At 39.4% G+C, this 26,167-nt stretch overlaps 1 protein-coding gene and 1 long non-coding RNA gene across 3 annotated transcripts in view; one reads left to right on the top strand and one right to left on the bottom strand.

Moving 5' to 3' along the window:
• Positions 1-10,739, bottom strand: part of LOC130566814 (uncharacterized) — a 77,241-nt gene extending 66,502 nt beyond the window's left edge. The window contains exon 1 of the long non-coding RNA XR_008964534.1: positions 10,658-10,739. This is a non-coding gene — a long non-coding RNA (uncharacterized LOC130566814). The remainder of the gene's footprint in view (positions 1-10,657) is intronic.
• Positions 10,740-12,143: 1,404 nt separating this feature from the next.
• efna1a (ephrin-A1a) lies at positions 12,144-25,956 on the top strand. Of its 2 annotated transcripts, none has more exons than XM_057355252.1 (5): positions 12,144-12,449; positions 22,738-23,033; positions 23,642-23,707; positions 23,797-23,907; positions 23,996-25,956. In XM_057355252.1, the coding sequence occupies exons 1-5, from the start codon at positions 12,352-12,354 to the stop codon at positions 24,118-24,120; spliced, it is 696 nt and encodes a 231-aa protein (XP_057211235.1). In that variant the 5' UTR covers positions 12,144-12,351; the 3' UTR covers positions 24,121-25,956. The 2 variants fall into 2 exon arrangements, with proteins under 2 accessions (XP_057211235.1, XP_057211237.1); XM_057355254.1 differs by having other exon boundaries at positions 12,145-12,449; positions 23,797-23,886.
• Positions 25,957-26,167: the final 211 nt, after the last annotated feature.

Consider the following 26,167-nt stretch of genomic DNA (forward strand, 5'->3'; position numbering starts at 1 on the left):
TTAATGGCTCCACAACAGCACTGGACCGAGTCATAGTCATCCGGAAAAAACATCAACCGCTGCCTCTAAACAAAGTGTTGGTAATCAATTGGCTCCCTGCGTTACCACTCAACCCTCACAGTGCATTAAGCCAGGTCATCTTTTTCAAAGTATTTTCTGCAATATCAATAAAGTTTGATGCGGTTTGAAAATGGTCCGTGGTTAATGGTTTGTGGAAATGGAGAGTGCATCATTTCAGTTCACTGAATAGCTGGAAAAACTCTCTGCAATGTTATTTTTGCCCAAACCGGCAGCGTTATCGGAGGGTCAATGATCTAACAGTTCATTCGGGACATCTGAAGTAAACGTACATGAGGTGAACACACTAGAATGATCCTGTGTGCCTTTCTGACTGTCACCTTGAGAAAGCGGAGACTGGGGCTAGTTTTCACACCTCCACTTTAGTGATGGTTTGTTTTTAAAAGCCAATTTTTGTATAGGCGCAAGGTTTAAAGTGCTGCCAACAACAACAAAAAGCATCCTAGGAATTCGTTAATATTTCGCATAGATTTGCGTTTAGCGATTTGCATTTCGCACCAGTGATGTTAGGTTTAGGGGTGGGGTTGGGGGGGGACTTTTTTCTAACGTTTTGTACGATTCACATCGTATTAATTCATACGAATTAGCCACCTCGTGAAGTAGTTACGAATTCCTGTGAGATCAGGTTGAAATAGCACAGCATTTCTGTATGGGGTAAATTGTCACATTTGAACATGCTCTTAAAGGAGTAGTTCACTACAAAATTTGCCCCCATTCCCTTTCCATAGTCATTTCTGTTACTACTATGGAAAGTCTATATGAACTACTCCTACTGTACACTTTTCACCTGGATTTAAGCAGTATGGCATTTATAAGCACAAAACTATCAATGATAACACAAAAAACACAAACAGTTCATCAGTTGTTGTTTTGGCTAACAAGTGTTGTAAAGGAAAAACAGGACAATTTACCCCAACCTGAAATTGAGGAAAAATATCTTTAATTGTGTGTTTTTCTGAATCAGTGGTTTTATTGTTCACTTACTTACCCAACAGCTATTGGAAAATTGTGTAACATATTCAAGTTTTACATTAAGCGTATAAGGGTAGAATTTGCTGGATTTTATAGCTAACATAAAGAAATATATTATGCTTGAAAATACAACGAAATACAACTGTTTACCACAATCTGACCTGCAGGCCGTGGGGCACAGGCAAAATAACCTTTAATAGTTTGCCTGAATGAAGACCAATTATCTCCCCTTCCATTTCTCATTTAATACAGTCTTCAGCTAATCGTTCGAAAGAGTCGAGCTGGAATAAATTGTAAAAAGGGTAAAGACGGAGCGAAAATAGAAAGAGCCAAAAATTATAGGCTGAGAAATGAGACAGACGTGCAGTGAGAGAAAATGGATATTGGGAGAGAGATTTGACTGCGCTGACATGCTGGAGACATTTGTTTGGCAACTGTACAACGCTGTGGTCTCATCTGAAATGTGTGCGTTTGTGTACCCACTAGTGCATTCATCCGCTCTCGCCTGCATACACAAAGTTCATCTATTTTTCACCTTTTTGTTCGTACATCCCAAAAAAATCTCCATTTCCATTCATTTCCGTTTCCATTCAGAATATGTGTGTTTGCCACTTTTAAACAAGTCCAAATGTTGTATAACCTTTGCTTTTCTGCTGTGACCGTCAAACGGTCTTTATGAAATATGATTCCCGTGTTATTTCAATGTCAAATTGCTTAGTGTTTATAATAGCACGAGCGTGTGACAGGTTTTCAGGAATATGTCCATGTGTGTGTGTGTGTGACAGCTGATAGTGTTTAGCAGCAGTAATTAAAATGAAGTGTTCTAAGGTGAGAGTGAGACCTCAAACCCCCACTGAAAACCCATGAGTCTGTTCAGCTTGACTAGAACTGACCCTAAGGCGGTCCCAAAGGCCTGATCTGGAATCAGATGTCTCACCTTCATTCCTTACTGCAGTTATCATGTCACAAGGCCAAACTTGCTCGGTTCTGCTCTGAGGTAGAATTTCTCCCGGTAGGTGGGCGTTATTTGGAACTCGTTGTGAGTGGTCTGACACTTTGTCAGAGTCGTTTTATTAATAATGCCCAAAGTTTAAAAACTTCACAATCCATTATTAGGAGGGTTAGGGGATAGAATATACAGTTTGAACAGTATAAAAGTCATTATGTTTTTACCCCATAAAACATGGAAACCCAACATGTGTTTGATGGAGAGCAAATAGAGACTTTTGCTTATTTCTGCTTGGCAGATTTTTCTCCTGTGGAAAGGAGTTCAGATGAGTTTTAGTGTAATTTGGTAAACATTTTTGATTAGTTTATATTTTTATTTTTCATGTTAATTTAAGTTTGTTTTTTAGAATTTTTATGTACTTTTGTCATTTTATTATTTATTTCTCTATTTTTTTATTTTGCCATATGAGTTTAATTTGCTTGTATTTCAGTTTTAGTTTAGTGTTTTCCAGTTAATAGTCTAGTGCCTTAACTTACTTTCTATTTGTTAAGTTTAAGTTTTTCAATTAATATTCACTTGTTTTATTTGATTTTAATTTACAGAAATGTTTTAATATAGCTTTAGTAAACTTTAAAAACCGTGGAGATGAGATTTTAAAGTAACAACCTGTGATTTTTAAAGTAACAACCCACATTTGCCATGAGGAGTCTACAAAAAAGTCTGATATTTTTATATGTATGTTAAAAAGACCAAATGATCGAACAATTATCAACCATAGCAACCCCCGAAGGCTTTGCATGGGCAAATACAACTCATATTTTATTCACAAAATGTCCAAATCTACTAAATTTGTATTTCTCCTAATGCATTTTTAGAGAAACATCTGACACCAAGTTGATGCTCTCCTAAACTATAAAAGAGCATCTATTGGGTAAAACAAACCTATAGGTTATGTTGTTGATGCTATGTGATTTATAGGGTTAAAGAGTTCAGATACAGTACAGTTATTGTTCTGCACTGCACTTGGAATAATATTGGAATAAACACTAGTGTTGGATTTCCCTGTTCTGTACCCTGAGGATGTGACAGAAGTGCAGAACTCTTATGAAGTATGAGGATACAGTACAGGTACAGTAGAGTAGTAAACAGTGTCATGAGGGTGAAACACAAGGTCTCGGAGTTTGTCGTGCGGTTGCTCGCCTGCTGACCGACTCCATGGGTTCTATTTTAAATGCACACGTCCGCTGAGATTTCTACGAGAACATAGGGCAGGAAAGCCAAAATAGTGAGTCGCGGGAAAGTTCCCTCAGACGCAGCAGTATTTATGTGTGTGTATGCATACATATGTATGTTGTAGGCGTATGTTATTTTTGAGCAACTTGCTTTGTGTCTAGCAGGTCAGTATTGTTTAGGCCTAACAAACGTAATGCCTTAGCTAACGAAAGAATACATTTCATTCCATTCCATTTCATTTTATGTATAGTTCAGTCAGCCTCAAAATATAGCTCATCTCACCCCCTCTCTTATTCTTCCATCTTTACTAAACTCTCAAACGTTCTCGGTTCCCCAGTCGAAAGAAATTTGTATTGCACTGTATTGCGTGTGGGTGGTATAGGCCCGTAAATTCACTTATATGCGCACACACACAATACATTGGGGCGAGGGCTGCTTTGAGAATTTTCCTTCCAAACCAATGACATCTTAACGCAGAACAGGGTTGAGGACACACAGCACAACACTAATGAGATAGTGACCGTATGGTTTCCTCACGCACACACTCAAACCGCACACTTAATCATATATTCTGACCAACATTACAATAAAGCAGAGCTGTACGCATGGGGGAGAAATAGCAATCATTCAAACAGATGTACAGATGTAGAGCTACACCGTCGTCCACGGAGTTTCACAGATTTGTGTGCATATACAGATTGTGGGAGTATTATAACGTTAATGAGAGAGAGAGAGAGAGAGATGGAGCGGTTAGCATCTGGCCTGCAGATATGTTTAGGGGTTGTGGTCTTTGAGAATCTGCCTCCATCTCAAAAACTTTGCCACACAAACACACAATCTCTTTCCTCATCGTTCCAAACATTTTGAGGCTACCATGTTCATGCACTAAAACTGAAGCCAGAAGAAAATCTTCCAACGCTCTGTCAATTACAGCCACGTCTGACCTACTTGAAATCTTGAAAGATGAAACTTCTTCGAAATTTAATGTTTGAAGTTTTTCTCATTTTTGACAATATGTGTGAAGATATAAGGTTCATATTCTGGTCATATGTCAAAACCTGCCTATACTGTATTACATGACAATTCCATATTTGAAGGTGAAATCTAAACTGTATGTTGACGCATCTAGACTTGAGTTCCTCCAGGCCAGATATAAAGATGAAGGGATGGGATCTGTACATTGGTTCTCACCGTGATAATTAAAGTGTAACTTTGTATGTCTCATAAAACTTGTACAGCCGACATCGCTTTAAGGCACTTGAGTAAAAAAAAGATGCCTTGCAATATTAACATATAATGTGGAAATATTGAATCCAGCCCTTGCGAAAGTTATTGAGGTTATATTTTATATAGAAAAATGGAAACTGGGTGCTTAGTGTAGCTAAGATGTTAGGATGATTTAGGTGGTTGCCTGGGTGTTGCTAAGCAGTTATATGGTTGCTAAGTGAGAGCATGTTTGAAATGGAGAAAGGATTTAAGAGGAACAGCAAACCTGCCATCACAATGGTGTAACAGGTGCTGCACAATACCAAAAGCAAAGGGTGTTCAATTGTCTCCAAAACCTCATCTTTCTAAAACAATGACCCCAGTTCTCCTTTACACACACACAATTGTAAACAGATCAGAAGAGAAGTGTGTCTTACAGAGGAGAGGAGCACCTGTATGGTAATGCTGCATGCGGTTTAGTGTCTGTATTGTATGAGACCAGATTGCTGTGGTTGGTGGGCGTGTGTGCCTGTGAATAACCATTGAGAGGATTTTATGGATCTCTTGAAGTGAAGAGGTAAAACAATAGTAACTGATGCTGGCTTGTGCCTATTGTTTCTCATCTGAGAAGGCTTCGCGGAGTTTAAGTCAAAAAGAACACATCGGAGAAGTTTGACGTGTGTCGCGGCCGGAGGAGAGGTGGGCTTTTTAAATTGATTCTCTACCCTCTGTGAAAGGGGCGTCATTTCGGGAAAGACCTTTAAAATGGATTTTCTGCCTCTTTAAAAATAGTGGATGAGTCAAAAGGACAGATGGAAGAAGGAAGCTGTAAAATTGATCTCCAACTTTTAAGTGATGTGTTGAAGGTGGAAAATAGAATGTGCCTTTCTTTATAAGGTCATTTCAATGGGTGTCACAGTGACAAACGCTACTAGGGGAATGTAATGATTGTGATGGGATTCATTCCCCAGTATAGATGGACTTCACGTACCAGCCTTTGAAATGTAAGGATGAGCTGGATTCGGCTGGTTTTCGAAAGGATATATCTGGCCAAATTGTATTATTTTTTATATCGGTATCATTACTGACAGCAGGAGAGCGAGTTAAAGACCAATAGAAGGATGATGAGAGATGGAAAGATAAACGCTACTGTAAAACATGATCGTAAGCGCAGTTTTAAAGTGTCAAGAGGGAAGTGAAGCAATAAATCTCTCTTTTGCTTTCTTAAAAGATGATTAAACTGAAAAAGCAGACAAAGAAGGTAATTGTGAAAGTGTGCCACTTTGGACTGAAGGAGGGGAGCAATAAAATGCAAAACTTCCTCTTAAGTAATAAGACAGAAGGAACGAGTAAAGAAATGTGAGTAAACGAGAGGTTTGGTTATCTGTCCCTTCTGCTTTCGCTTGATTTGTTCTGTCGAGGAAGTGTCTTAAAGTGAAAGTGTGGTTGTAAATTGATTTTAACATTTTCGTTTTAAGATAATGAATTACACAGATTTTTGGTCTGTAAGGCCTATTTAACCTTCAAACTTGCAGACTTGACAAATCCAGAGTTTGTCTTGATCAACTTCCCGTTTCATAAATGAATGACATTACATCAGCAAACGACATTAGAATGACATCCTGCATTATTTATTTTTTAAGGTATTAGGAAATATTAGAGTATCGAGCGTTCTGTCATCCTTCGCCGAGATGTTCATTCAAATTTAAACGAATCGACACTTTTTCAACAGTTCTTCATGAAGTGCCCATGCCCCCGCTCTTCTTTCGTTCTTGTTCTAAATTTTAATCAGAAGTTAATGCGGTGTGATATAACGGCAGGAGAGGAAGGATGGAGGGGAGGACGGTACAGTTCATTTTCTAATCAGTGGAAGTGTGCCAGATGGAGGGGTTGACCGGAAGAATGATGGATGAAGGCAGTAAAATGTATTTCTTCTCTTGAGCAGTGAAGCACGCGGAATGCAGAAGTGTGCCAGTAAATGGGGAAAGGATGGACGCTGAGGTGAAAGGGAGGGGTGATGGCCATTAAAGTGATTTTTATTAGTACACACTAGAACCCAACAGAGCAACAGCCATCAGTTTATCACACCATAATGGATGCAGACCACACACGGTAAACCAACAACCGGAGTGACCTCTCGTGTGTATATTTACAAGTTTTATTTGACCCAGCAAGACCTGACAAGCCAAGCATTTTTGCAACAACGTAGGTCCAGCAAAGAACCTCTCCTTATGAGGAATGTTTGGGGTTGTCTATTTGTTTTTTTTAGGTTGATGTGCATGATGCAATATTGACAATTTGCATAGGCTTCAGCAATGACGGATTTAATCATAGTTTAATCGTGTAAGAAAAACAACCTCCCTTGTTCCTTCAATCTCTTTCCTATATAGAAAAGATCCGATGCACATTTCCCTACAGATCTTAAAGTACACGTGCATACAAACTTCAAAAACTTTTTAACCTCTCAAACAAGATTTCCAACATCAAAGTTTTCCTTTTTCAGTTCAGAATTAGATCAGTGCCACTTTAAACGCATTAGGCTCATTACCATATAAAACACAGCATGCATTGGGTTCGTGCATAAGCAAGAGAAACACATTGGAACCATGTTGCCAACAGCAGGAGAACGGGTGAAAATGCCTCTTGATTCCATTATGACATCATTCTTACGTTTTCTGAGGGAAGCGCTGTTGGATGTGATTTGTCTTTCGTCTAATTGCAGTATAGATCCTGTGTTAGTGGTGGATGTTTGCGGTTCTGTCCCCAAACTACCTCTAACTGCTCTAAATGACTCGCGCTCTTGCATTTGGACGCTGCCTGTTTGTACTCCCATGAAATAGTCATTTTCTAGCTTGGGGCTCATAATGTACATTCTGCATAAATGTGACACAAATACTAAATAGAGCTATGAATATAACAATGTAGATTAAATCCAACTAACAACATATATAGATATTATTGCTGATTGAAAAATTTCGACATGCATACTTGATGGAGCTATTAATATAACGGTCTAATTAAAACCCACAGATAATTATTCAAACAGAGAGTGTTACTAATATAATGAGGATAAGTATGTTCATGTATTTTTTTGCTTAACTTTTGAAAGACTTGCATTAATACCGTGTATTGTGTATAATATAAAAATATAATGTATTTTTATGACTATACGTATTGCCTAATGTTTGTGTGTGCCTGTGGATGTATACAGTATATATGGGTCAATGACATACTGTATAACGACCACTTATCATGTGGTGCGACCAATACTAGCAATAATTGTATTAAAGGCACACACAGACATTAAGTTTTATATATAAATATATATACCCAACAGATATTAATTTTATTTTCTATTTTTAGAAATGGCTACAGAAATAAACTTGTATTGAATACATTTGAATCAAAATCCCCCCTGTATCTGAACAGTTCTTCTGTAATGTAACAATAAGGTTGTGAGGGAAATTATAGAAAACAACGGTGAAAAGGGACATTTATCATTGATTGTTTTGATAAACCGGCTAAATGCTTAATTCCTTTGTTCAAAAGTGATATTTTGTTTGCACTTTATGTCATAGTACGTGTACCTATAGTGTACTTACCTAAGAAAGTACTGGGTAGTATAAGGTAACTACGTGGTATAAGTTTAGGTTTAGGGGTAGGTTCAGGGTTAGTACCTAGTTATTACCCAGTTATTATAATAAGTACACAGTATGTACATGGGAAACAGGACTGTAAAATAAAGCGCTACCGATTTCTTTGAATAAATGTCATCTTTTTATTTCTCCTTAACACCTGAACTTCATTAAGAAGTAGTAGAGCAACATTTTGCTTTAGATTTTGAAACTCACTTTTTATACTGTAGTACACAATACCTTTTTTGACCAAAAATTGCCACTGTCAGTAAATCATGTTTTGGGCGCCAGGAGGAACTGATCAAATGTGTGTCTGTAAAGGTCTGAGCTTCACAGTGATGGACCTGATTCTGTACTACTCCCAAACCAGTGACAGTTTCTCTGCATTGGAGGACGAGGTGTTGGCATCTTTGGACAGCCCTGTGTGGATGAACAGACAGTATGGATGATGTGGGAGTGTGTGTAGACGCGCGTGTTTGGGTTAATGAGAACATCTAGATGTTGAGCGATGCAGTGTGAAACATACCCACTTATCTCTGACATCTGGCCTCAGGTTCTGCAAGATATGTGTGTATAACCCAGCAGAACTGCTATAATTTTAGACATAGTGCTGTTGTTTCGGGGAAAGCTGACAGTTTGTGTATCCGTCCGGGTGGTCTGGCCTGTTTAATTTGTCTGTGCGATGCAACAATTGTGGTTCTTTATGTGTCCACAATGACCACTGCATAATGTTCTGCTTCCCTGGCCACTTCCTCTGCATTTTACACGAATGCTTTTATCAGCAAAATATCTAAAATATTGACTTACTTTCCAGAGATGGAAAACATTTGTGGGATTGGGATTTTTTCCTCTTCATAATTGCATTTGACCAAAATGACAATCGCAATGTAACGCTATGTCAAAACCGTTTTGGAAACAAAATGAACAGACTTTGAGATCTTCCTTAGAATGCCATCCACCATTTTTTTGCACGTGAGAAGAAAAGATTGTGTTATGTTGTGAAGTGGCAAGAGGAAGACTAAAAACGTCTCCGTATAGTTTTACTGACCGGATTACGGTCACATGCTGTTTGACAGGAGTTCATCCCTGGGCAAGGCTTAAATTAGCCTCACTAACAACCATTCTTGGATTTAATACTACAGTGTCCGCCCAATAAACACTTTCAGATAACCGACAAGAGAATCTGCACACCTAAGACTCTTATGAAAGACAAAATTGAAAAGAGCCACTCAAAGTAGGAGTTACAGACAACTAAAAGTTTGGCTTCACGTGGGAGGAACTACTACTTTTGCATTGTTGTCTATTTGTATTCGTATTCTGCATCTAGCTGCTCAGAAGGTAAAAAGGGCAAAAGTTTCAGTTTGCTTGAATGTCGTGTCAATGGAAGAGATGTGTGGAGGAGTGAAGCTGGGGTTTTGTAGCCAAATTTTGCATCAGACTTTGTCAAATAAATTACAAAAAGGTTGCAAGTAGGTTCTTATAAAGACCGTTTCACATTCAGGGAATAAACTTTGCTCTTGGCTAAAGGTCACCGTTGACGTTGATTCCCTACCTTTTATAGTTCAAGAATCTGTTTCTAGGAAATCTAGCTCTCGGTGTCAAGAATAAGGTTTCAAAACATTCCGTTTTTCTCTCTAGTGTATATTTCCTTTCTTTATTTGTTACAAAAAAATGTGTTGTCTCGCTGTCTATATATCACCAAGGAGAATATCTACATACTACACAATAGCATATATGGAAGCAATACACACCGTGAGAAAATGATGTGATCTGTGCTAAATGTTTGTGCCATTTGTGTCAGTCTCGGAACGTGTAATTTGTGGTATGGCCGCCTCTGCGTTTGTTTCAGCGCTGTGTCCCTTCTATCTAAGATAAATGTAAGCAGTGCTCGGCAGAAAAGGAGGAAAAGGGAAACTCGGTTCCTTGTAGCATTTTGAGAAATGTTCAACTTTATGCTGCCAAGACCAGGACAAGACCCAAGAAATAAACACGTCGCAACGAGCTTACAATGGCTTTGTTCCAAAACCTAGTATGCTGGTCTACTGCACCTACATAAGAAGCATACTCGCTCGACGGGATAAGTGACCCATTTGGAATGCTCTACATAGGCTTCATATGAAACGGCTTTACTTTAGCTATTCAATATAGAATACAATATAATCAAAATACATTTTTGTTGCTTCGTCAGCTTCAGCTTTCATTAAATTAGTGCAGTGCATTCTGGGATTGCCTGTTCCACAAAACATAAATATGATGAACAAGGCATTTCGGAAAGCATCATTATGTTCATTTTGGAACAGCCCACATGTCAGGAGAGCACCTGTGATGCTTTAATTTGCTGTCAAGACTGCATTCTAAGTTTTCAAATAGAGCTAATAAGGTTGCTTTACACCGTTGAGGGAAACACAGGCTCTCACATATGTTTAAATAAACAAAAACGGACTAATTACGAGCTTGATTTGTGCAATCGTTGTTGTGTAAGGAAGAACAGTCATCTGTGAATGGGAAATGGATGTCTGTTCCTGTTCTGACTGGTCTACTGTACCTGTTATGACTTACAGCTGTTGCAGACTATGCTACATACCTGCCGTTCGGGACCAAACTGGATCGAACCGGTACAGTAGTTGTACACAATCACAACATCCTGATGGAGTATGTGTCATACCTGTGAAGGTAAATTGGAGTATGTGTCATACCTGTACACATGAAATAGGAATAAGCAGAGGTATGCGTTGTGCAATACACCAATTGGATGAAATCCATTATATATCTAAGCAATTTTATTATATTGGTTATTTCTAACAAGTAATAAAATGAAAAACAGTTGGATTTCTGTGTTTTATATATACTTCTGTTTTTTTGTGGGTTGAGTGGATGTTGGGTGCACCTCATTATTAAGGGGAGACATGAGTGCTATGGTTTTCTCCATTGGAGGTGCTTGAATTATGTATTAGCATTCAGCAGAAGTAACTGCTGTTATGACAAGTGTGCTAAAACGCCTGCTGGCACTACTTAAATCTTCCAAAAGACAGTGTGTATTGTGCAATACACTGTCAGTGTGTGTGTGTGTGTGTGAGAGAGAGAGAGAGAGAGAGAGAGAGAGAGAGAGAGAGAGAGAGATGTATATTTTGATTTTGTAAATCTTGACTAAACTATACTCTATTTCTGTTTTTATATATTTACATATATTATAAACCACTTTAAGTTGCACCACATACATAAACACTTTATTTTATTTTATTACTATAATTATCTTTCTTTTCGTTTGTTACATATTTGCACTATTTGTACGCAGCCCCGCTGCAAATGCTTTGGCAATAGGAATGTACATTTTGTCATGCCAATAAAGCACCCTTAAATTGAAATTGACAGAGATACTAGAGCAAAACGTATTAATAGTAAGCATGGACATTGATTTTTGTTTTAAGGGATTTCTTTAATGCATTTTATTTGCCTTCTATGGAACAAAGGCAGTGATCACTTGGGGGTGTTGACCAACTGATTGTTGTTGATTCACCACTATCAACAGTAAACAGTTGTAAAACAAGATAGGACAAATGAAAACAATAATGGGATTGAGCAAAAACCAACTAGGATTTCTAGTCTGTGTGAAAGTGTTAATGACTTGTTCTTTCGTACAAACATTTGTTGATTTGGGAAAGATGAAAGCATTTACCCCAAAGTGTCGAGAGAGGTCTGCACGAACTGTATCACACTTGCATAATCCAATCAGATTGCGATGCTGTTCGTCTGGCGCTTTCCATGAACCAAAATCAGCCACAAAGTGAACGAATCGATAAAACGTTCATTTTTAAAACTCACAGTGTATTCCTGGAATTCCATCATGTTTATTGGATATAGGGAATTCCATCCTATTTATTGATGTTGTTCATAACTGCATTATGTTTGGAAGAAGTAACAGTCGATAATCCACCTCACTCTCCATCTGTCTGCAGAGGGCGACCGACAGTTTCCGTATTGTAGGGAAAAACATACTGAACGCTGATTGGCTGTGGGGGTGTAGGAGGCGTGGTATAGCCGGACGGCTTTTCACAAACCCAAAGCGCGAGGAGAAAGTTTCATTCAGAACTGGTTGATAGATCGCAGACGCGGAGCTGTTGATTTATTGCCATTCTTTACAGCGCTGAGTGCGAACTAAATATTAAATACCCAAATAACGGTTCAGTTTACTTACACAGCTGTACGGAAACGAGGCAAATAAGACACACGTTACTTATTACTGGGTGTTTTTCTTGGATTGACTCACAGAGGGTCTAAATGGGTCTGTTGTGGATCTTTTGCATCGGAGCGAGTATCTGCGCTTTGCTCGCCTCTGCTGAAAGACACACCGTTTTCTGGAATAGTACCAACCCTAAGTAAGTAAATAACCACTTTTGCCTTTTTCCCCTCAGTGTGTGTCATCTTCTTGGTTAACAATAAACAGTAATAATAATTGCGGCATTTAAATTAGCGTTTTGGGGTTGAAGTAATTGTTGCCTTTTTTCCAACTGTTAATGCTTATTTGCTTCTACCCAGCATCTTGCTTTATGAGTCGATGATAGTGCTTGTTTACATTATGAGTTATTGGATACATTACGACCATCATTTGTGGTGTGGTTACATCTAACGTTACCTGTAACAGATTGCGTAATCCATTTACTTCTATTGCGTCGTAATCCACCTACTACGCATCACTTATGTGTTTGTTTACCTGTGCTCGAGCTTCTGATGTAATACCAAAGTACAGATCTTATATCTAGAACGATAACTTAATAGACTTCGTACCCACTGCTACAGTTGCCTTAGATGCATTTAACATGAACTCACTTAATTAACTTTTATACAACGATTTCATATCATGATTTCAAATAAACGGGATACTTTAAACATTTTTACAGATGTATGTTGTGTCAGGTTTTACGTTAAAGAAAATCACGAACGCAAAAATACGAGGAAACGAGTGTCATCGAGGTGTTGAAATGTGTGTTGGATGTTGAGTGAAATGCGTTTACTGAAACGCTCACGTTGCTGCTGGGATTGCAAAACTGAGATTGCTGAAACGATGTTCATTTGAAACGATTCTTTTGAATGATTCGGTCGAATCGATTGGCAAGCCTTTGCGATTCTTTGGACTGTAGGTGAAATATCACCTAATGCTTAATTAATTTTAATTAAATAATAGTGATTTTTGTTCAAATGTAAACAAATATGTATTTTATTATAAAAATAATGCCTCTCAAACGAATTGGTGAACCGATTTTCCAACCGGTTCCTTAAAACGTACGTACGAATTATACATTCAGACTGATGGCTCAGTTAAAATAATTTCTTTCTTCTTTCTTTCTTTCTTTCTTTCTTTCTTTCTTTTTCTTTCTTTCTTTCTTTCTTTCTTTCTTTCTTTCTTTCTTTCTTTCTTTCTTTCTTTCTTTCTTTCTTTCTTTCTTTCTTTCTTTCTCTTTCTTTCTTTCTTTCTTTCTTTCTCTTTCTTTCTTTCTTTCTTTCTCTCTTTCTCTCTTTCTTTCTTATCAAAAGACCAAGTTCATGAATAATTCACAATAAATCGTTTCAGACTATTTAATTGTGTGTTGGTTATGCATTCCTGCCTCCTATGCACATGGTTGACAGAGTGTAAAGGTGTGTATGTGCCTTGGGGGAAGGCTGACTCCAGGGTCGACGGTCCGATGCAGCTCAGCGTGTGTGTTTTCATGCAGGGTGATTTGTTAGAAGGGTGTAAAAAGTGCATGTTTGAATTTGTTGCTGCGTCCTACGGTTGCGCTTGCTGTTGCTTGTTGGGAACACATGTGTGTTTGTTGTTGCACATTCGCTAGTTGATCAACTGGAAGATTGTGTATGCGATTAAGGTGTGCCCGGGTGAGTAGTTTATAGAGTAATCCATCCCTTGGGTATGATTTACTGACTCACTCATATATTTATTAACCAAGCTTCCTCATTTAAGTCCTCTGGACACTCTTGCAAACAGTGATAAAATGTGTTGTGTGTTTACTTTGTATGAAAGTACTGTTATACAACCAGTCAGTAGTTGTGATCTAATAATATTAAACTACCTTTGTTGCTTTTGGTCTTGTTTACCTATAACGTATAATCTTTTATTTAGCTGTTTTTCTTACAGACCGTAATTTTTAGTTTATTTTTTCCTGTTTAAACATAAAATGAATATGGAATAAAACATTTTTTGGACAAACATGATAAAAGGGATGAAGCAGAGATTCTCCTCTCTCTCTCTCTCTCTCTCTCTCTCTCTCTCTCTCTCTCTCTCTCTCTCTCTCTCTCTCTCTCTCTCTCTCTCCCTCTCTCATCTCTCTCTGGCTTCTCATCTCCTCTTCTCTGATTTTCCCATATCTTTCCTCGGCTGGTGCCCGATACCGCACGTGTAACTGGTCAAATTTCAGCCTCTCCTCTGTTCCCTTAAACTCTTTCCTTTTATTATTTGACGCTGCTCCCATCCATTCTGATAATCCCAAAATTTCTCCGACCTTCCTCACATTTTTTTCTCTCTGCTTGTCCCGCGTCACCCATGTGTTACTGTTTCACCCATGCGAAAGAGTCCCTGTTACATGGTTATTCTCTTTCTTCGATTCTCTACCCCAAAATGTCCCATTCAGTGTCCTATTTCTTTTTTTCCAAGCTTTGCTTGTGAGGTTTTGCCAGCTAACGTGTTTTTTGTTATAATCCCGGCCAAATTAGCCGCTCCCACCGCAGATATGCCGAGCGAAACAAAAACGACTAGTGTGACCAAGTACTTGGATCGGCAGAGTTCGACCGCGCCGATGGAGGGCCATTCAGAGTGCGCGCCTGTCCGCGTGTTACGAAAGAGAAGCAGTAGCTTAAAACCGGTGATGAAAGCTTGCCGTGTCGCGTTGATGTGTGTGTGTGTGTGTGTGTGTGTGTGTGTGTGTGTGTGTGTGTGTGTGTGTGTGTGTGTGTGTGTGTGTGTGTGTGTGTGTGTGTGCGCGCGTTACACTGAAAGACAGTGTATATGAAGTGATGAAGTGCCATTCATTTGATGTAGTCTGTCACTCTCTCGGTGGTCTTCAGATAGGGAGCCTGCCATTCAAGCCCACCTCATTCATTTGCCTGCCTGGTTTCTCTCTCGTTGCTTCTATACCTTTTATCTCACTCATACATGCCAATGCCTTTATTCGGTTCCTGTCCTTATTTCCCTTTTCCTCTGTGAAAGGAGGAGGAATAAAGAAATGTAGGTGTGAATTTTTCCCCCCTAGGCCCCAGTTTTTTTTTTTGTGGTTTTGGCAGGCAAGACCACCGAGCCCACACCCTCTTCTCTTTCCTTTTCACCTTCCCACGTTGCATTAAAAACACATCCAATTTGACCTCAATTTTGTAGTTGATCATTGGTTTCACATGTTAGTCACAATAGAACAAACATAGAAAAGATAGTGGTTGGACCATTTTAAGAACAAAATAAGAACAGTACAGATGGTCCCCCTCAGCTATCTTCCTTGAAATGATGACGATTTTTCCAGCTATAGTCCGTTCTTACTTCATTTCTAGTCATTTCTCCATTCCCTTCCTCTGAATCACAATCTGCTCTCTTAATCTGCTGTCTTGTTTATTGAATCTGACCAAGATTGTTGACCGGTGATAATCTTCTCCAGTAGACTCAGTGCTTTGTATGTTTTCTACATAAAGCAGAAGTGTTTGCGTTTATTGCGAAGTATGTGATATTTGTCAAATCATATTGGATTTTTACATGGCCGGGATTGATTTGTTCTTACACCATATCAAGATTATAAACCCGAATGAACAAGTTAGTGTTAGTTTTTATGAGAGAGGCGTGTTTATCCGTGTGTCATGAGAAGGCCGCCTTTTCCTTGCTAAGCGTGAGTTTCCTGGCCAAGTGTTTTCCCGGGAAAACTGCACATCCTGCACGTACAATAAACAATACCTTTCTCACACACTTGCGCATGCAAGCGTCTCGTTTCTTACACAAGTCTCAGACGCGCTCTTCCTCCTTTACGCACACATGAATTATTACTCACAAGTTAAAGGGCTTGAGAAAGTGAGTTAATCCACAGATCAAGACGTAGTATTGCTGTTATCTTTCTCTTCACACATCTGTACTCAATTCGTTCACCCCTTCAGAAACCCCACAATTGTTGTTCGCTCAGACGGTAATTTATGTCTCTCACTTTCATCTCATTCTTGAGACGTCTTTGATTAACGTTCTCATTTAATGAGTTTCTCCTGCATACATGCATCTGGATCAGTTCAATGTGTTTTTGTAAAGAAACTCAGAACCTCTTCAAAACAAGGTTGTGTCAGACATAAGAGTGAGTTGTGATGGTGAGTGAATTATCAGCAAAGGTTAAGTCTGCATGCGTGTATTTGTAGTATGTGTGTGTCGGGATGTTGTTGTCATAGTCGCAATTCTAGCATGCGGTTTTGGCTCCTCGCTTTTGTTGTTTGTCCTGCGCTTCAATGGAAGGGATTTTGACGCGAAGGTCCATTCCCACGACACGTTGCACGCATGTTATTGCTGCATGCTGTGACTAGACGGTGTGAGGAAACTCCCCCTGCAGGTTGGCCAAGCCTGTTCCTGAACAATACAAGGAGTTACCGAAGCCAATTTCATACCTTTTCACTTTATTTCAAGCTGTCCTTTTTAATCCCTGCTTTCACCTGTGTGATTGACTATTTGTTTAACTTATTTATCTACGAGGGGCGTTGAAGCAGGGGTAAGACAGTTGATCGGTCGGACGAATAGTTGAACCAACAATTTCTAAAGTACCTTTAACGACAACATCCTAGTTTGATTTTTAATTGTAGAATTTCGTCGTTTTAATTGTTTTTGCTTGTTTTGCTCTTGTTTTATTTTATTTTTTAAGTCGACTAAAACTGTTAAAATGGCAATTCTTTATTTTTCTTTTAAAGGGATAGTTCACCTAAAAACGGAAATTCTTTCATCATTTCTGTACTCTCAGGTCATTCCAAACCTGTATGACGTCCTTTCTTCTGCAGACTTTCTTGCAGAACACAAAAGAAGATATTTTGAGAAATGTCTTGGTGGTTTTGTGTCCATACAATGGAAGTCAATGCGGTCCGATGTTGTTCGGTCACCAACCTTCTTCAAAATATCTTCTTTTGTGTTCTGCAAGAAAGTCATACAGGGTTTGAAATGACATGAGAATACGTAAATGATGAAAGAATTTTCATTTTCGGGTATGCTAACTATCCCTTTAAGCGCCTTCACAAGAAAGAAAGAAAGGAGTTCAACGTGATCGATGAAGCATGGAGTCAAAAGGTTGGGATTTGAAGGGAAGGGAAGAAGATTGATGAGCATAAGATGTATGTAAACATGACAGATTGAAAAACCCTGGTGTGGAATATATCCCGTAAAGGGGGAACTGGTTGGATTTTGGTTGCCACGGTAACCGCAAAGGCCAGAGTTGGTGTCCACCAACATAGGTTACTAACTAACATACCACAAATTCCAACTCCAGTTGGTTGAAAACATCTCGGGGGCGGGGTCACAGGTTGCATGAATGGGGGATCAAACGGGCTTATTGAGCGCCGAGAGACGGACTGAAGGAGGAAAGAGAGAGTGGACAGAGACGGATGGATAGAAGAAAAGATGAAAGAGTGAAACCGGCCCTGCTCTGATGTATCAAAGGATGCTTCTCATTTTTTCCCCTTTTCTTTTTGTGTTTATTTTTCTTACACCTGAACAGTACAAAGCAGTTTTGTTTAACAAAATCCAGACTAAAACCTTTCTCTTTTCTTTCCTGTTCTGTCTCTTCTTTTCTATCGCTTTCGGCAGCCTTTGTTGCGTTTCCAACCGAGTCACTCCACTGTAACGCTCCAACTGTTTTCCGAACAATAAAAGCGCTTGCGACGGGCCCCTCTGCTCCCTCACAGTCTCTCCCTAAGCTGAATGAGACCCCCGGCCCCTGGGCAACCCAGGAAGGGTAATCCCAGAGCACCCTATGATCCAGCCGCACTGCATTCCGAACCAGTCACCCAGAACAGCATCGCCTGCATTAGCGCTGAATTAAAACAGCACGGGAAGGCGATCCGCGTGAGGTTTCAACCCTAATGACACAGACGTTTTAGCCCGTCGATGCAGGTGTGCGGGGGGGTTTAAATCGACTGGAATGGGTGATAGAACAGATCCCGGGTCTGAGTTTCGTTCATTTCCTTCGACTGTAGTATCAGGTGGTGAACGTCACAAACGTTCACAGATCAGATGACAGGGATGTTGGTGGACCTATTGTTGGAATGTGTGTGGGTGGGTGTGTTCAAATACCCTAAACTTTCCCCGTGAAACAGGTAGATCGAGAAGAAATGTTAACTTGCACATTTTTTATTAAGAGTATTAACTTTTCTGCATCCGTGTATGTGCGTGTTTGGCCAGAAGAAAATTGTAGATCGTTCTTTCATAGCTCAGGAGATATTATGGAGCTCTCAGTTGTGTTTCTTTCATGTTTAAGGATGATTCTCATGAAACTGCTTAGAGGGAAAATATAAAAACAAATGAGATCATTGCTAAAATACATGAAGAGTATGAAGTTAGAAAATGCATGTAGATTGTAGAGGTCAAATAATCTGGATTTGGGTGAATTTGATTAGAAAGGTTTGAGATCATATTCAAATCTTTAATAATAAGTCAATCTGAGCTCAGTGTGTCACATAGTTGAGATCTGTTCTAAAACTCGAATGAAGACATTTGTAAGATTTCGTTTTTTGTTTCTGGAGATGCAAGAGACATACGCGAAGGTTTACATTTGCTCTCCATTTAATCTCATTGATGTCTCGGAAAAATCCTTGAGATATTACCGAAATCTAGAAGAAAGGTTTGTCCTGCTGAATCGAGCATTTCCTCAACCTCTCACCCCCCAGCCGCCCCACCCCCCCGGCTTCAGCATTCCTGTGACTGATAGAGTGTTGAAACCAGAGAGGGAGAGGCTGGACACCAATTGATAGACAGACCAGAGGGAGTGAAAAAGAACAACAACAACAACAAAAAACTTTGAACTAAAGATTAAGAGACCATAGATTAACCCTCTGGTTGCCCATTTGGCACTGATTTAGGTCTCCTGATAGGGTGACCTGCTGAGCTCGGTCAGAACAGACGGTGAGTTCAGGATTAATGAACGTTAGCTATTCACACATTCTGGTAAATGGGGACGTGACTCAGAAGCGGCCGCATGTTCGTCTGCCAGGTTTCGCACAAAATCTGTCTGGGTGATATTACATTTTCACATTTATGGCCAAGTATTGTGTGTTTACATGAACTTTTTCTTGGTGTACTGGTGCTTAACAATGACAGTAAAAAGTACAATTAATATAGAAATTGTTCTTAATATGAATATTAATAGTTCAAAATCGAAAAAATGCGTTATGGTCAATTACAGTTACACACATTTGCAACTCAAATTCTCATTACTTTAATGAGAATTTGATATTGTACTTGTTGAATATTCGTACATCATATTATTTGCCTTTATTTTTGCTACTTTAATTTACACAAAATGATTTATTACATTAGAATCTAATGGCATTTACAATATAATGTAAAAAAATGCTCGTGTGCTTAATCGTCATGAAAATGTCCACAAACAAAGCATTTTCTTTCTATAATTTCTTCGTTTTTTCGATGGTTGTTTTTGCTCAAGATGAAATGTAGCCCTGTATTTCTGTGCGAATCGAATCAAATCTTCGAAAATGGCATTACTGTATGAATAAAGCCATTGATAAAGTAACTGTAGCTTTTGAAAGGACACTGGTCTGGTGAGCACCCGCTGACCCCTGTATTGAAAGACATTCCATCCCCCACTGCGTTCTCCCACCCCCTCCCCTGACTCCCAGCCCCTGGGGGATGTGGGGGGACGGCATAATTGCCCCCCTCTGGGGCCACTTTAATTCCACTCTTTGTGTTTTAATTGCCCCCCTCCCCGACCCCCTTTTGATGAACACATTGGGGCCATACCACAAACAGATTTTAATCAGGGCTTTAGCGGGGTGTGCGTGAGCGTGTGTGTGCTGGTGCGCCAGACGACTGCACCAAAGCATCTGGTGACAGCCGTTAAAGAATGTGAAACATGTAAAGTGTTATTGGGGCCGAAGTATATGTGCTTCATTCATCAAATTAAGTCATCACCTCTGGGATCAGTGTGGGACTGCCGCGCTCGGCCTCGTGAGGGTTGAATTGGTAGCGATAAGTGTAATGGCTTTATGTGTGCGTGTGTGTGTGTGTGTGGATTTTTGTTGTGAGTGAAAGCAGCAGGCTAATTAAAAAGGCTGGTGTGTGTAAGTCTAGAAGAGGTCTGGAGCCATATCGTCTGTCCTAAAACCAGGGGGTCCTCCATCAACAAACAAGAGAAAGAGAGAGAGAGAAGGAATGAGAGCGAGAGAGTCGCTCGCAGACTTTGATCATTGAGCAGACGTGTGGATATTGCCACACAGAAACACCCACAGAAGTAAAGCTACTGTTGTCTCCAGCAGGCCTGGAGGAATGCTCAAATCTCCAGATATTGGGAAGAGATGTGTCAAGCTCTCAAATGACCTCTTGAGAGGTTTCACGATCTGATATTTTGTCAGCTAATCCATTACGATGTTAATGAAAACTAAAATGCGTGTTTGAGGAGTTTTAACTTTTTAAGACAATGTATTACTTTCATTTGTAATGTTGTGGGGGGTTGGCTCTTTTGACTGGGGAACACAATTAAACACCTTGGCAAACAAAAAAATGACTTGACAACAACCCACAAACCCTAGCATTAGGTCAGCGGGTTTGCGTAAGTAAGCGCCAGTCACATTTTCTTCCAAAATTGAAAGAATCTTGTCAAACTTGATCTCTCAAACTTTCAAGACAGGACAAATATATTTTAGAATAGCATGTGAACTAGGGCTGTCATAATTTCAGATTTTATATTATGGCGATATATAAGTAAACGATATGAAATTTATAAAAATTCCATATCAAATTTTTTCGTTCTGTTAACACAAAATAAGATATTTTGGAGGATTTAGGAAAGCAAACCGTTCTGGGGCACTTTTGACTACCGTTTAAACAAATTCTACTATGGTTGTCAAAGATGTCACAGAACGGTCAGTTGCTAACATTCTTCCAAATATCTTTCTTTGTGTCCAACAGAACAAAGAAATGTATACAGGTTTGGAGCAACTTGAGGGTGAGTCATTGATGACAGAATTGTAATTATTGGGTGAACTGTCCCTTTAAGGCAAAATTGATGCATAATCTTTCAACCAGATATTGGCACTTAATTATTTACAGTATTATCATATGTTTAATGCTATCGTGATACCGGTACTAGCGGTTATTGATATCACGATTCCCCCCCACCACTGAACCTAATTACCATCCTAAAATTTGTGCATTTGTGCCCTGGGAGCCAAGATACTTTTTATAGCTGATCATAGACCTGTTGAATGTTTGGAGAATACCGAGCATAAGTATCTAAAATGGAGGTGATTTTGATTCTTTTGATGAGAGAACGCATGAATAAGTAAACGACGGCCTTCCTTCTTGCTCTGGTATTCTTCTATCAGTGGGCAACACATAAACAGATAATACACCAATGAGGAGCAGACAGGCAGACTGTCTCCATCGCCCCCTTCCATATCTGTCAGCTGAAAGGGAGGAGTGTGGTAGAGACGGGGCGTGTACGATTCTGTCAGTCGGACTGCATGTGTTCATCTCTAATGAGTAAGGGAGTGTGTCAGACGCAACAGATTTATATTGTTGTTTGTTTCTTTGTAAGTGTATGTGAGGTTAGTCAATAAGTCATTACCCAGTGATGCAACTCAACAGATTGCTGAAGTCTTCGCATAATTGAGACTCTGCTCTCACGAGGCGATATATCAACACACGCACACATTCACACCAATGTTTCTGTCATTCTTGCTGGTTCTGACCTATTCTGTGAACACGGACAGCGTGTGGTTTAATCAATGGACCGGTGTTTAGTTTAGAATAATCCATATTAATGCATCTGTCTCTGTCTGCGTATAGAAATCAGCGCTCTCATCTGGCTCTCCATTCTTCCCTTTCATACTGCGTGTTTGTGGTCTTTTCTTCCCTGTCTCTGTCCCTTTGTGATTTGTCTGTGAGGTAGTATTTTAGATCAATGCGAGGGCAATTGAAGATGTGATTGCATGGCTTGGCATTCACGTCAGACGCTCTAAAAGTTCTCCAAATGAACAAGTGTGCTCGTCACTGTCAGATCACTGCAGTTATTCTGCTTTTCAGGCTTTTTGTCGACTGGCTGTTTGTGATGGTAGATGATCTTGTGAGCTAAAATGTATATTTTTATTCATATATGCATTTAACAGTTACTAAAATCAGTATTCAAAACTTATCATTTAAACGGTACAATTTTGCAGGAAATGTGTTGACTTCAACCTGCATAAAGATGAGTATAGCATTCTGCAGTTTCACGTTTCAAACAGAGGTGGCGATATAGAGGCAAAAGTTCGCATTTTCTAACCAGGCATGATGCAAATACAGTTAATCAAAAACGGATCTATATTGTATAATCACTTTTTGTGTTTAATGTAAGTTTTATGAAGCATCATTTTGGACATTTCAAGGTGGGCGGGGCAAAGAGAATCCAAAATCAAGGGAAAAAAGGTTTTTTTTTTTAAACTTCTCTTTTGTTTTATCAGGTTCCGATGGGACGACTATGCGGTTGAGGTGCGGCTGAACGACTACCTTGACATCGTATGCCCACACTACCCACTGGGTGAGATACCGTCGCAAGACGCCGAGCGCTACGTGCTCTACATGGTGGAACGCGAAGACTACGACTCCTGCCGTCCCCAGTCCTACGACCAGATGCGTTGGGAATGTGGCCATCCGTTTGCCCCTCACGCACCTGAGAAGTTTTCTGAAAAGTTCCAGCGATTCACTCCATTCACTCTGGGAAAAGAATTCAGACAGGGCGAGAGCTACTACTATATCTGTGAGTACTGGTTTTGAGAAGTCATCTTTGCACCTGAGCTATAAATGTAGATGCAAGTGTATAAAGTTTACGGTGGATTGTTTCGAAGAATGAAATGTTTAAGGGCGAAACAAGATCTGAAAAATGTAACCAGCGCTCTTATAACCCCAGTTTTAGATTTATTGCCCCCCAAACCATGCAGTGAATACTGCGCATGTGAGTCATGTTTGAGCTGTCCGTTAGCACTGCGGTAATGAATACATGCATTGCATTTGGAGTCAGGCTTTGTTTATGGACAGCTAAACTGGCAACAGAAACCGCTACGTGTCTTTTTGGCATCCGCATCGGCTCCTCGGGGAGGATGTGCATTGGAATATAAAAGTTTCAAATTAACACTGGCGAAAGAAAAGAAAAAAACGTTCTACATGAGCTCGTTTAAATGGAACGTCTATGTATGAATTAGATTTCTGACCGGGTCACAGATGGCCACAACTTAAACCTCAAGTGAGCTACGGAAAATGGATTAGCCACTACACGACTAACACTACTAACCTAGTTTCTAATGATCTGTTTAACTCCATTCATCGCTTAATCATCATAATGACCTTCCTCTTTCTTTTACCTCGCAGCCAAACCTCTGCACCACCATGGACAGGACTGTCTGAGGCTCAGAGTGGATGTAGTTGCCAATGATGGTGAGTATCGCCGCCCTGGTGGTCTGTTATGGGCGGGTCTACATGCGTGTTGGATTTTGGTTGACCTGTGTTTTAATTTGTCTATTCAGGCTCGCAAGAAGCCAGGGTTGGATCAGGGGGTGGAGCCAAGGCGGGCACACGGGGAGGAGCTCACACTCCGTCCAATCGGTTACCAGCAGGTACGATAACGTCACACCTAGGTACCATTCAAAAACCTTTCCATATAAGTCGTTATTATATATTTAGCACTGCAAAAAACTGAAATAGCTTTTTTTTGGTCTGTTACAGATGATCCAATCGTAGCTTTTCCAGAAGTACAAAAAAGCATACGGACAAACTCTGCCATGTCGATAGCATCCTGGACCGTCCTCACAACGTTACTCCCTCTCGTATTATTGTTAGTCTTACACTGAGACGGACAACTGGACTTTAAATTACACTTAAAACTACAATGACAGACAGTCCTGTGTTGATAAAAACACAGGGGTAGCTCTTTAAAGCCCAGTGCTGGCCATTGGGGGAAACTAATAGGAAGCTTTTCTACAACGAGGAAACTGGGAAGGACTTACTGGAATGAAGTGGGCTTTCTTTTGGACACTTCTAAAGAAAAAAACAAGACGTCAGTATTTTTCTGGAAAGATCGTTAATGCAAAAGGACTTTTTTTCACCCTTTTTGCTTTAATTCGGACTAAATAACAAACTGAAACATTTTATTCGTGACGGTCTTCGAATACGGACCACCCTTGTATCTGTAACCCTTGTGTCATAATTAGGGGACGCAAGCCAAGAATGAGCCAAAGACCACAAAGCGATCTTTTTTCGTGTTTCATTGGTCCAGATGCGTATTAATTTATGTAGCACAAGTGCAGTGGGGTTTATTCTCGACATCTCCATTCACAAGACTGTGTTTTGTATGTACCGAACCGAACACACAGACACACACTCCAATACTGTTTACCAAACCCTCTGACACAATGCTGTTGTTTTTGTACATTCATTGTTTAAAGTTAGTAAATTATTAGGTTTGCTGTAGAACAAATGACTGTATATAGCCGACAGAAATGTTTACTGTGGGAGAGAGAGAGAGAGAGAGAGAGAAAATGGGACGAGAGAGAGTTTAATTGATTGGTTGAATGTGTATTTTGATGTGTAAGTGAAAAATAAGAGGAAATAATATTGATCGGCTAAATACACACAAGGCTCTTTCACACCCAGGACGATAACTAAGTATAAATAAAACGTTTTTTAAATCATCGTAAATGTAAATAATAGCGAAGTCCATACCACGACCTGTTGGGACAGGCAGATCAAAGTCGATTAAAATCAAATGGGCTCCCGCATTTAAAATGTAAAACTACGCCATGCAAGCTTAAAATAAACGTAATATTATCTTATGTTGGTTAATATAGTTATCATTGTATTGATTCGTATGTATAGTTATTGTTCTTGGTGTGAACAGGCTTTTAAGTGTGTGTTTAAGCAGAAGAACTGTGATTGGTCTGTCCTGATATTATTGGGTCAGAACAGCATCCTCAGCATTTAAACTGCCAAGCACAATCGATGAAAAGCACACAATCGCTCGGACAGCACAGATCACAAACCTCACATTGGACCTGAACAATTATCCTGTGTTTTTTGGACAAACAGCTAACCAGAAATAACCTATTGTTCGGGTGCAGAAGAAAGATTAATATGCGGACTGAATTGTATTTCAGTTGTATGCCAGTTGGACCAAAAGCTATAAATTGTTATTGCGGTAAACTGATATAGGTATGTAAATGGCTAATGTCAACAAGAGTGATACTTGTCAAAACCTATGAAATTGCCAAATTGTGTCCGATTATTCAGCCTGGCAGATATATATCAGTCTATATATATGTAAATCTATATTTGACCGTGAAAAGCATAATGTGGGGAAATTGGACAGGTTTAGGATTTGGGAAAGGCACATTTCTAACACTAATCAGCAGAAGCACTATGAATAAAACACTAGATTCTCTAACTGAAGACAGAGCGTTCAATGTAGCAGTTGTTCGTTCGACTGACGCAGCTTTATACCACTAACCTTAGGTCACTCCGATTTGTTTTTCATTTTCCTTCTTTTCGTTCTCTTATTCTTATTTTGTACATGTGTTGTGTAAAATGTATATTATGTATATAAAGAGGATTATATACAAATATTTGCTAAAGAAAAAAAAAACAGTTAATGTGAAGATTCTTATGTGAAAATAAATGGTATTTTTGGAAAATCCGCTTGTTGCCGACCTTGTTTTTTCTCATCAATTTTAAGGGCGTACACACCTTTATTCCATGCAAGGGCACCTGCGATGTATGTAGACAGAAATGGCTCATTCTAAGATCATAAAAACATAATGCTTTATCATGTAAGGCCTTTACACACCTCTGAAGACATAGTTATGTATTATATTGCATTTTTGTCAATGGATCCACCCAAAAATG

Source organism: Triplophysa rosa, linkage group LG16 (assembly GCF_024868665.1).
Source record: "Triplophysa rosa linkage group LG16, Trosa_1v2, whole genome shotgun sequence".
In the NCBI taxonomy this organism is placed as follows: domain Eukaryota; kingdom Metazoa; phylum Chordata; class Actinopteri; order Cypriniformes; family Nemacheilidae; genus Triplophysa; species Triplophysa rosa.

Excerpts from the sequence above, each read along its gene's own strand:
- efna1a (XM_057355252.1), top strand. The coding sequence starts at position 12,352 with ATGGGTCTGTTGTGGATCTTTTGCATCGGAGCGAGTATCTGCGCTTTG. Across the intron at positions 12,450-22,737 it reads TGGAATAGTACCAACCCTAA|GTTCCGATGGGACGACTATG; the intron begins GTAAGTAAATAA and ends TTGTTTTATCAG. Across the intron at positions 23,908-23,995 it reads TACGATAACGTCACACCTAG|ATGATCCAATCGTAGCTTTT; the intron begins GTACCATTCAAA and ends GGTCTGTTACAG.